The 11,410-nt window shown below is 37.7% G+C and overlaps 1 protein-coding gene across 2 annotated transcripts; it reads left to right on the top strand.

Annotated features, from left to right (window-relative positions):
• The first annotated feature begins 1,072 nt into the window (after positions 1-1,072).
• Positions 1,073-9,198, top strand: slc38a8a (solute carrier family 38 member 8a). Of its 2 annotated transcripts, XM_088006390.1 has the most exons (11): positions 1,073-1,407; positions 2,662-2,860; positions 3,849-4,005; positions 4,164-4,268; positions 4,946-5,003; positions 6,190-6,304; positions 6,401-6,548; positions 6,784-6,841; positions 6,924-6,986; positions 7,066-7,117; positions 8,497-8,597. In XM_088006390.1, exons 1-10 carry the CDS (start codon positions 1,210-1,212, stop codon positions 7,075-7,077), a joined length of 1,113 nt encoding a protein of 370 aa, XP_087862516.1. In that variant the 5' UTR covers positions 1,073-1,209; the 3' UTR covers positions 7,078-7,117; positions 8,497-8,597. The 2 variants fall into 2 exon arrangements, with proteins under 2 accessions (XP_087862516.1, XP_014823907.2); XM_014968421.2 differs by having other exon boundaries at positions 6,784-6,986; positions 8,497-9,198.
• Positions 9,199-11,410: the final 2,212 nt, after the last annotated feature.

The raw sequence follows: 11,410 nt of genomic DNA on the forward strand, positions 1-11,410 counted from the left end.
CCTGCAACGTTCCCAGATTTAGGGGACTTCCTGTTTGGCCAGTCAGGTCACCTGGAAGAATCTTGGTGAAATATTTTAAGTTCTGTGGTACCACTCTGCATCTTACACGCCTGCTTCCCCTCCCGTCCCGTCTCCTCACATGTCTTTGGATTAGCTCACCTCCGTGTTTCCTTGAGCGTTTGCAGACCCTTAAACTAATACCTTGTTAAAGCACCTTTTGCTTCTATTTCAGCATCTGTCTTTGGTATGTGTCTGTCACTGCTTTTAAAGAACCTGATTGAACTGTAAAAGTTCAGCTCACCTTGCAGGATCTTATTAGCATTTGCTCTTTATCGTCCTTATATAAAACTATACCTTGCAGAGAGATTAAAAAGAGCCAAAATCATTTAAGTGCACGAATATCAGTCAGGAAAAAAGTACCCCAAAAATCATGTCTTAAAAATCTGATTTGACCCAAAAGGACAATCTCTCAAAACTTTGAGACGGCTTGGATTATGTTCGGATGAAACATAATCCATGTTGGGGCAAAAACTGGGACTTTTTGGCCCATCTCCTATCTCCAATCATCCTGGGTAACAGGATATTATTTTAAAACTGTTAGTGAATCTCACTATACATCAAGATTACAAAAGTAAAAATCTAAAATCTTAGAATACTTATACCCTCCTGTAGCAGATGTTCTCCATTAGAGTATTGAAATAAAGAATATAACTGTGTAGGAGACAAAAATAAGTTTAATGGTCATCTTTATAATGACCATCTCGATCAATGTCAGAAAGGACTAGCTTTGATTAGTTCTTTGTTTATTTACTAACATTAATTAGTAATATAATGAACTAATTATATTACTTTGTGTGCATTAAGCTTACTTTGCTGCCCTTGATAGTAACTCTTTTAGAATGTCTAGTAGTTCGTAATTTATCACTTATTGAAAAAAAAAAATCAAGAGTTGTAGTATCTTAAAATCATAGACATAAGATGTTGTTTATCAAAAAAAGTCATCAATTAAAAATCAATCCATCTCAGTTTTATACAAAGGTGTACAATAAATGTTAAGCTTCCGAGCGGTCCCTGAAGGCAGCTGCTGGGCTACAGACCGACCCTCCCCTCTACCCGGGGCTCACCTGTTTTCAGTGGGCGGCCGTCGGTGCTCAGAGTGCCGCTCTGGCGGACGCCAAATCTCGCTGTGATTCTTCTGCCGACCCGAGCATGGAAGAGTTAGCTAGGGAGAGCATCAGCCTGCTGGCCTCAACCTCTGCCAAGCCACCGCTGGACGTGGGGCCCCGGCTGGGCTCCATGGGAGCCGTCTTCATCATGCTGAAGTCCGCTTTGGGCGCCGGGCTGCTGAACTTCCCCTGGGCGTTCGCTAGAGCCGGGGGCGTTCGGAGCGCGGTCACCGTGGAGCTGGTGAGAGCGCTCTCATTTTAAGATTCTTAAAAAAAGTGTTATATTCAAGGGTTAGAAAGAGCACATTAGTTTAAAAGTAATATTTATCTTTACATGGGGTGACTTTTAAAGATATTTGGAATTTCTGATGCAGAACTGTAGGTAAATTAACCTGATTTGTTTCACCTGAGATGTCGTTAGGTCTGTCTTCAGCTCTACTTAGTTTCCTTAAGGAGTTTTCCTGACTCTTTTTGTTTCAAGTTTGTCCCACAATACAAAGAGATTAATGTGCAGATTGGACATGAATACCATTATTCTTGAACTGTATTTATCTTTATTGTAAACTAAATGAAAACTCTGCTCTTATCTCTAGTTACAGTTTTAAAAGTGGCTGTTTTTGGAAAAAAAAATTGGATTCTTTGCTCTTTTTGGGAATAAATGATTATTTATTGACCTTGAACTGTTACTTTAAATCTAAACTTTGCATTCAAAATGAAGTACACATTTTGCTTTATTTTGGCTGTTCTTCAAACTTGTTTGACTTGCAAAATTATTATATTGCGTTCAATATAAATATTCCTTACATTGAACCCCAAATTTTAAATTACACATAAATTGTATTTAGCAGTTAATGTTTAGTGTTGCTCTGTTTGAAATAAGGATGTTATCAATTTATTCAAAATATCAGAAAGTCTAAAAAATTAAAGTTGTTTGGTAACAATTTGTCTTTGTACAAGATGAAGTGCTCTCAATTTTTTTTAAACGCAACAGGATTAAATCGTTATGTGCAGAACAGACTATTGAAGTGACTTCATCATGTACAAATTTTACCTCTAAAAGACTAAGTTTGGAAATCTGTTTTGAATGGCTTTTTCTTTTAATTTGTTTAGTGTAAGATGTTATTTATAGCTAGTTGGTATGAGATGTAATATTAACAAAAACAGATGTGGATTAAGAGATGTGGATTAAGATGCACCTAAACATAGCAACAGTTGTTTTTTAATCTAAAGATGCCTTTTACATCCGTATTTTGTTTGCAGTAAGCTTCTCTATAGCTCCACAAGACATAAAAATCGTTCCTCTTAATTTGCTTCTGCAAATAAAAAAAATAAAAAAACTTTCTGAAAACTATGGATGATCAAGAATATGAGCAATTTGATCATTCAAATCAATGATATCTTTGTTTTCAAAAACATGACATTGCTTCAGTGTTGATGCAAATGAAAACAAATCCCTCGAAAGTGAAGTGTTGCAGTCATGCGTCTCTGCCCTCAGATCTCGCTCGTGTTCCTGATCAGTGGCCTGATCATTCTGGGCTATTCCTCCTCCATCAGTCGTCAACACACCTACCAGGCGGTGGTGAAGAAGCTGTGCGGCTCGGCCATTGGTCAGCTGTGTGAGATCTGCTTCATCTTCAACCTTTTCATGATCTCTGTGGCCTTTCTGGTCGTAGTGAATGACCAGCTGGAAAAGTGTGAGTAACGATTGTCTTTTTAAGGCTGCACTTCTGGAGCTAATGTTTGTTGCCTTGCTCCAGATGTGTGTTTTTCTTTAAGTTTGGTGACAATTGTATTCATACTTGATGAGATAATTACATTGTTTTAGGACTGTATATGACTGCGTATCGGCTTATTATTGATTTGTAATGTATTGTACGTGCTGGTGCTCGGCAAACATGGAACATGAACTTCTTGTAGGGTACCAGTACCCCGGGGACAGAAGTTGTGAAAAGTCAGGATAATTATAGTAAATATAGCAGCATATTTAAAATAAACATGTATGTAATCAAACAATACTAAAGTCACAAATTAGCTTGAGGAAAAGATGAGACTTAGGTTCTATGAAATTCAGTTTTATTCTTATTTCCCAAATTCCCCTCTTTCCATTTTTATTTTTCTGAAATTGCACCTGATCTTTTCTAACTGCATTTAATAACCCAAAATGTGTGAAATTATGGAATGAATGAAAACAATTCAACAAATCAATAGTCAGTTATTTATATTTATTGTTCAGGTTTTATAGCTGTAACAAAGTGCTGTGGCTGAGCAGAACATTTAATGATTTTTTTTTTTCCCCCAAAGTATTTAAGTGTTTCACCGTTATTGTTTTAATGTACCAGTATGATGCTAATCTTACTTGCTTGAGGATGACAGAGGTATCATCATTTTCTTCATATTATCACATTGAATAAAACTTTCTTGTGATTTAATGTCTTTTTGTGCCCTCTTTAGTTGGACCAGTGCTCACGATTAATTAAAATTCTTGAGTACAGCCTATATTTGCCTAGGCGCAATGAAATAACAACCTCAGAGAAATTTCAAATTATTAAGATAATAAATTAGATATTTTGTCTCGTATCATTTAACCGAATGTCACTCATGCTTAACAGAGACTCAAAATAAACATCTTGATGAAATATGCATCCTCAACTTTTGTTTTTGCAACTGGTTTCTGTCCTTTAGTGTGCAACACTCTGTATGAGCTGGCGACTGCTCTGCCAAAATCTGAGATGCCCTATCACTTTTACACTGACCACCGATTTGCCCTGGTTCTGCTCTGCTTCTTCCTCATCATGCCAATGTCCATCCCCAAGGAGATCACCATCCAAAAATACACCAGGTTGTGTAATTTATCGTCGTTTTAAGTAATTTTCTTTTCCATAGGACCACAGACGTGGCTCAAACAACAGTTACCAGCTGAAACAATGTAAATAATTAACAAAGGATGCCCTAATGCAATATGGTTTCTCTAAAACTGTTTTTCTTGTCCTTTCCTAGTGTTCTGGGTACTCTAGCTGCAACCTACCTGACTGTATCCATAATCATAAAGTACTTCACCATGCCGACTGCTCCAGATCACAGAAGCCCTCTCTACTCCAGTGGGTATGTGAAACAGATCCGTTATTTGAGCTATCTTTAACTTGGTTTAACCATAAATCTCTTTAGAGTCTAAATCAGACGACACTGTTTAAACTCTCTCCATCACTGACTTACTTATGCATTGCATTGAGCTTTATTACTAAATGCAGTGCAGGAAGGACTTTGCAAAGATTAATATCTCATGTCACTGATCCCGGTTGTGTTCATGGATGGGAACTCGAGGTTTAGTTGTTGAGAGGAGGGTGTCTGGTTTGGGAACTTCAGGGTTTCATCTTTGCTTTTTACTGATTATGCAACTCTGTTGGTTTCTTTGGGTTGTGATGTTCTGTGTGGTTTGGAGTGTTTGACCATAGATCTTGATCAGAAAAAGGCCTGCTCCTGCTGGCCGCCTTTGAGTTTTGCTAGGATGGCGTGAGAGATGGGTAGATGGATTGGGGCTTTTTCCCTCGTAATGCAGGTGGTGCTCAGGTTTGTTGTGGTAGAGAAAGAGCCGAACCAAAAAGCAAAGCAGGAGATATGATGACTCAAAGGATGAGACTCTGGATATCTTCTGATGGTTATACTTGGCTTCTAAAGATGGAGTAAGGACACGTGCAGGATGATGAATGACTGTGGGGAGGAGCACATTAAATGTTCTGATTATAACAAAACCTCCAGATAAAGTCTTGACGTGTCCACAGGACTGGCGCCTGGGGATGGATGTTCAGCGTGATCCCAACCATCTGCTTTGGTTTCCAGGTGAGTTCAACAATTTGCTTTATTTATTTATTTTTGTTTTGTTTTTTGTTTTTTTTGGGACCATTTGAGACTGGTTTCACATGTCGGCATCAGGGTATTGCAAAACCGCGGATCACTCTGTGCAGCTGTATTTCAGTAAAGAAGTTGGTTGAAATCTTGTATATTGATTTGGAAGTTTGCACTTTCTTTGAAAAAGTGTCCATACAGTGTAAGGTTAGCAGGTTGACCTTCTCTGTCGACTTTGTAATGTCTAATATTGCAGAGTGTGTGAGCTCGGAGCTCATTCTGTCAGTCTGAAGTAGGACTGATTTATGTGCAACTGCCCAGCTTGCCCTTGTGTAACCCCTGAAGGCTGCTGTCAGAAGGATCTAATAAAGCCAAAGGAAAAGTACAACTGGATTGATGCATTCCTTCTCATACCAACACTCTGTCCGGGTGAGTGATTGCTGTGCAGAGGGTTGAAAAGAGAGCTGATGAGGTCCTGATCGAAGGGGACGGTACGAACAGAGAAGGGAGATTTTAAAGCAGCTGATGGCAGCTGGGACAGGAGTGAGAATCCTGAAATCTTGATGGCTTAACTCTGAGACGTTGTTGAACTCTGGGCTTTCCTTTAACTCTTGACTTCATGCTGGAATCACATCAGCAACATGGTTTCGTATGATGATCTACAAGTTATGTCCCTGGTGGGAAGAAACCAGTGCCCCAGGTTGTTGACTTAAAACTGGTTCTTATTATGCTGGATTTAATAACATCGAGTGTAGTGCATTCTCTTCTTGTATAATTGCCAAGTGTGTGATAGTTTAGGTTAAAGAGCCAAATTTCATATCTAAACTGCATCGTATTAAAGGTTGGAGATTTACAATGTTTCAGCAGGAACTTTCATTACAGTGTGAACAAGGGCTTATTAAACTTTATTGCTTACTTGAAGAAAAGGCCTTTGAATAAAAACATGGTCAAACAATTTCTCTCTGCCATAAAGGGGACACCAGCTGCTACTGATGTCCCTACTGATTCAGCAGACTGAATCTAGTTTTAGTTTGACATGCTGGGAAGTTTTGTCATTAAGTTCGACTGTTTAGCAGGTAGATTTAAAAAGAGAAACCAAATTTGGATGTTCATTATTGCGACCTGTAACCTTTTCAGCTGATTGTTCAACATAGCATAAGAGGAGTTTCTCTCCTTGCAGTGCCATGAGGCTTCCATCGCCATCTACAGCAGCATGGAGAACCAGCGGCTTTCTCACTGGGCCTTTGTCTCTGTGGTCGCCATGATTATCTGCCTCGTTATTTACTCCCTCACAGGTCAGACCACCTTCTGTTTCACCTCTGTGACTATTTTTCCCCTCCATAACACAACAGTGAACTTACATAGGCATTGTTCCTTGGTTTGTGCTTTAGGGGTTTACGGGTACCTGACATTTGGAAAGACTGTGGCTCCGGATATTTTAATGTCGTACTCCAGCCATGACAAACTCATGCTCGTTGCCAGACTGCTGTTTGGAGTCTCCATCATCACCATCTATCCCATCATCGTGTTGTTGGGCAGGTCAGCCATGTTGTTTTTAAAACCAGCATGATGCTATCATTGTTACTTGCTGGATAGTTTCTCTATTTTGGGGCCGTTCTCTGATCCAGAGAGATGGCCCTTCAGCAGATTAGCAGCTTCTTTTCTCTGTGATTCTCCAAACTCAATCTGACTTCTCTCTGCTCTATTGTGTCTTTCAAGACTCATTATGTATTTTAATGTTGTGTTTGGCGACATTATATTCTGAACACATCAGATCGGTGATTCAGGACCCTCTGCTGAGCCGGTGGCGGAGACGGGGCGAGGCGCTGATGGTGAAGTTAGAATGTCGCAGCCGATGGGTTCTGACGGTTCTGTGGATAATGATGACGCTACTCATTGCTCTGTTTGTACCAGACATCAGTAAAGTTATCAGTGTCATTGGAGGAATCAGTGCCTTTTTCATCTTTATATTCCCAGGTAGAGATCTTGTCATGTAGGGACGTTCAATAAAACCTGTCGCTGTTCTCTTAAAGAATGTGTGTGTTTGTTTCTACAGGACTCTGTTTGATGTTTGCCATGCAATCTGAGCCAGTATCCTGCAAGACCAGGTGAGGACAAGCTTCATCTAAATGTTAATGAATTAACTGTGAGTTAATCTGAGTTACTCATCTGTTTAAGCAGCTGTTTTTTTTTCATTCCCTGTAGTGAGTCAACATAATTTGATTAGATTTGTGCAAACCCAAAGCAGAGATAAAACCAGTAAATAAACTGCCAACATCTCGTGTAGAGGGACAACCAGTTAATACATCAGTATTTATCATTTTTTACTATCCAAAAAAATTATGGTTTTAGTTTGTTCAGTGCTTTTTGTATTCCTTTTATTGGTTAATTTCTACAAGCCTCAATGAACTGGTTCAGTTTGTCTGCCAAAAAAAACAAAAAAAACTAAAGTAAATAGAAAAAAAATCATTTTTTACCTCAAGCACCTATATAGGTAAAAAAAAAAAAAGTTTACATATATGAAAATAAATGTGGCAATACTATGGAAAAACAATACTTTTATCTGCAGTATTTTGGTCTGCAAATAAAGACCATGTATTATTTTTAAAATATTTTAAACGTCCCATTTTTTACAATTCTTGTTTCCCCAAGACTGAAATCAAAACTGTTAAACTCAGGTGACAGCGTTTAATTCTTGAAAAAAAAACACTTGCATTACAGTACGGACAATGTATTCTTAGGTGATTGATGAATATTAAACTTAATATTTTTAAACAACCATCAATCGTTTTATACCTATTGGGTTGCCGTAGTAACAGGTCCAGAAGGGCATCCCAGATAACCCTCCTCCGCACTTTCTAGCTAAACGTCCCAAGTCGTTTCTGGGCCTCACTGGATACGATAGTCCCTCCAGCGAGTTCTGGGTCAGCCCCAGGGATTCCTCCCAGTGGGATGCGTCGGGAGAAATTGCATCTTGATCTTCTAGTTGTGATCCAAATCTCATGGTTATGAAGGAGGTTCAGGAAGATGGACACATAAATCCAGAGTCTCTGGATTTATGTTTTCTACAGCGGTCTGTAGTGAAATTAAATACAACTTAATTATATTCATTTATTAATAAATATTATATTTAATATTTAGTTAAATTAAATCATGTTTAATTTCACTAAGATTTAATGGAATCTTATGCTGGCAAAAAAAAACAACTTCTAGAACATTTTGTGGATAATTGTAGATCATCTTTATATGTCTAAAATTAACCACAACTAGGCATGATTTGATTGCCAGTATTTTTCCAACAGTTAATCTGGCAGTACGTAGGACATGCGAGCATCTTAATGTAATTGAAGGTTTGTCGTTGCAACACTAACCTATTTCTGTATTGATCTTGTTTAATAGTTTTCTCTACCCAGCTGTGGATATTCTGTCATGAGATTTAAACCTTGTGTATATTGATGTAGTTTTCCCCCCCCCCAATTCTTTCCAGAATCACCCTTACCATTTGGGGAGCAGTGACCCTGATCTGTGGAGCCTTTATTTTTGGTCAGAGCACCACCATCGCTGTCATGGAGCTCCTTGGAAAGATCTGACCTCCCAGGGAACCTTCTGTTAATAAGTCTGAACTGTTTTGCTCCTCCTGAGGTCAGTTATGGCTCTTGATTGACGGACAACTGAACCTGAATACTGAGGACACACACTTTTACAGCTTTCAGCTCAACGCTTTCAGTGCACTGGGACACACACAGCCAGTAAAACGGTGCTGTTGAAGATTTTTTTTTATGTGAATTTATTGATTGTAGCTGCATTGTGACAAAAAAAAACAAAAAAAAAAAACTTTCTGCTACTGTGTCCATGACTGAGTGAAACTTTAGTGTTTTCTTGCTATTTGTTAATGCTGTTGTTGGGCCCTGTTTTTATTCATTTATCAAGAAGGGGTCCAAACTTCAGAGTTTTCTTTGCCAATTTACCTAATTTGGCAAAGAAATTCTGATTGAGTTCTGTCCTGCCAGGACCATAAAAGGAAAAAGAGAAAATGTGGAGTAGGTTTGTTTTTTTTTTTTTTGTTGAAAGAAATAGTTGAGCAAAATACATAGAAAATGGGGAATAAAAAATCCAGTCATCCCCATCAGTGCAACAAAACATGTAATTTATATTTATCTGATTTATTAAATTAAAAAGTGCAACAAAATACATGGGGGTTTATTGATATGAGTGGCATCCATAGATTTTAGGCATTTGCTGTTTGATCACCAAGGCAAAACTGGCCTTTTCATTGATTGGTACAAATAATTGCTCTAGTCCAAATAATAATAATAAAAAAAATACAATTAAAACACAAATGAATGGTTTTAATTAGCACAGATTTAAGAATTAATGTATAAGTGGGGCTATATCCAGTGCTTCTTGATTAAATACAAAAAATAATTTTCAAATTATTACCTTTTTTGGGCTAAAATGTATCTAAAATCAATTCAGCCCCATGTTCAAAAGAAATTTTCTTTCTGGCCAGGAACCAGCACCCAGTGTTTGTGGGAATTGGCAGTAGATCTTTAGTTGGCTGGGGAAAAACTTTAGCCTGCTAATCTTTGAAAGGCTTTCGGTGCAGCTAAATAACTCTGCAAACAGGAGTGGCCCGTTTTAAGGTCACACCTTTGACTAAGGGAGTCCAAAACTTGTGATTATTTGTGTGTGTGTTATTGCTCAGAGGTGGACCTGCTGCTTTGCTTTGGACTATTATCCTGCTGCATAACCCAAGTGCCTTGAGCTTAAGGTCACAGTCTGATTCCTGACATTGTCCTTAAAGTTTCCCAGTCTGGTTCTTCCACAGAATATTTTTCCAAAAGACTTTGGGATAATCAGGACGTTTTCACAAAAGTCAGAACAATCTTGGTTGTTAGCAGTTTAAAATGTCAATCAGAAGGATCTTTAAAATGATCTTGCTGGAACTTTTTGTTTAGAAAGAATTACTAGGCATTTTTAGGTGGCCTTGATGTGAATTCTTGGTTCACAGTTAATTTCTTTTACTACAACCGATAAAAACAAGTTGAATAACCAGCTGCGACCAACTCCCCACCCTTTCTCATTCACAAACTCCCAACAATACAGTTTTCAGTTTTATAGTTTTATTGAATTATATCACTCTACATCATCTAGAATTTCAACAAGATATTCTTCAAAGACCAAAGATCATACTTGCATCCCTGCAATAAGTCTCTACATTTGAAGAGAAAGCAGTTTTACTGAAACATACATTAAGAATTAATATTTCATCAAACATTGCCATCAAAGTGATAATTCATTCTTTTATGTCACCTTTCTTATATATATGTATTTATATAATACATTTTTAGTCTGTTTTCTTCATAGGAATACTAGAAAATAAATAAGGTAAGAAATGCACAAAACCTATTGAAGGAGTAGCATGGCCTAATACTACATTACTGGACGTTCAGTTGACATGCACTCAAGAGAAGGATAGAAAAGAACACCGCCATAGAAAGGAAGAGTTACGGCCTTGATGTCAGACATTTTTGGCAAATTCCTGATTGGCTTTTTGTATCACTTGACAGACTCTGACGTTACCAACAGCAACATCAGATCCGGCTTTTTTTTTTTTTTTTTTTTTCTTTCCTGCAGCTAATATTCACACCATACTGGTGTGAAACATTTCAACGGCATAACTCTTTCATTGTATGACAAAGCACTGAGGAGGAGGAGGTGGGTGAAGGGTAGAAAAAGAACACAGTCTGAGGGACATTCAGGAATGTATTAACAGGAATCAGTACTCGTATTTATTTATTTTTAACCTCTAAATCATCATCAACTTTCAACCCCAAGAAAGAATCTTCGATTAGACCGTGTGGGCTGCGCTGAACACTGTAAAGCTTATGGCTTTCAGCAAGCAGTAGGTAAACACCAATTCATGCGATATGGCTTTGTTTTTACTGGACTACTTCGACTTCTTATGGAAAGCAAACATGATTCATGTTTTGACTCATTTCTACTTTAAACTGTGAGAACTTAAAAGGCTTCCTGTGGAGATTTAATCAAAACGACCATTTGTACTTTTTTTTTTGGGGGGGGGGGGGGTTAAAATGATTTAATGCACAGCAAAGATTAAACACAACACTGCTAAAATTGAGCAAATTGGGAAGGAATTATTTTATACTAGGAATGCATTGTAGCCAAATAACTGAAAACCTAACAAAAAATGAAAAAACAAAATGGGTTTAAAAACTGCATAATTAAAATGACATGTTTAGACTTGTTACAGTCTCCATTTCCTCAAACAAATAAGGATTAACAGTTAAAACAAATTAATCTCCATTGTGACTGAAATTGATTCTTTTTTTTTTTTTTTTGCTTTCCAGCTAGATTGTTCATATTTCCATTAATGTAGG

Source organism: Poecilia mexicana, unplaced genomic scaffold (genome assembly GCF_051168715.1).
Source record: "Poecilia mexicana isolate PSO_F unplaced genomic scaffold, ASM5116871v1 scaffold_6, whole genome shotgun sequence".
In the NCBI taxonomy this organism is placed as follows: Eukaryota; Metazoa; Chordata; class Actinopteri; order Cyprinodontiformes; family Poeciliidae; genus Poecilia; species Poecilia mexicana.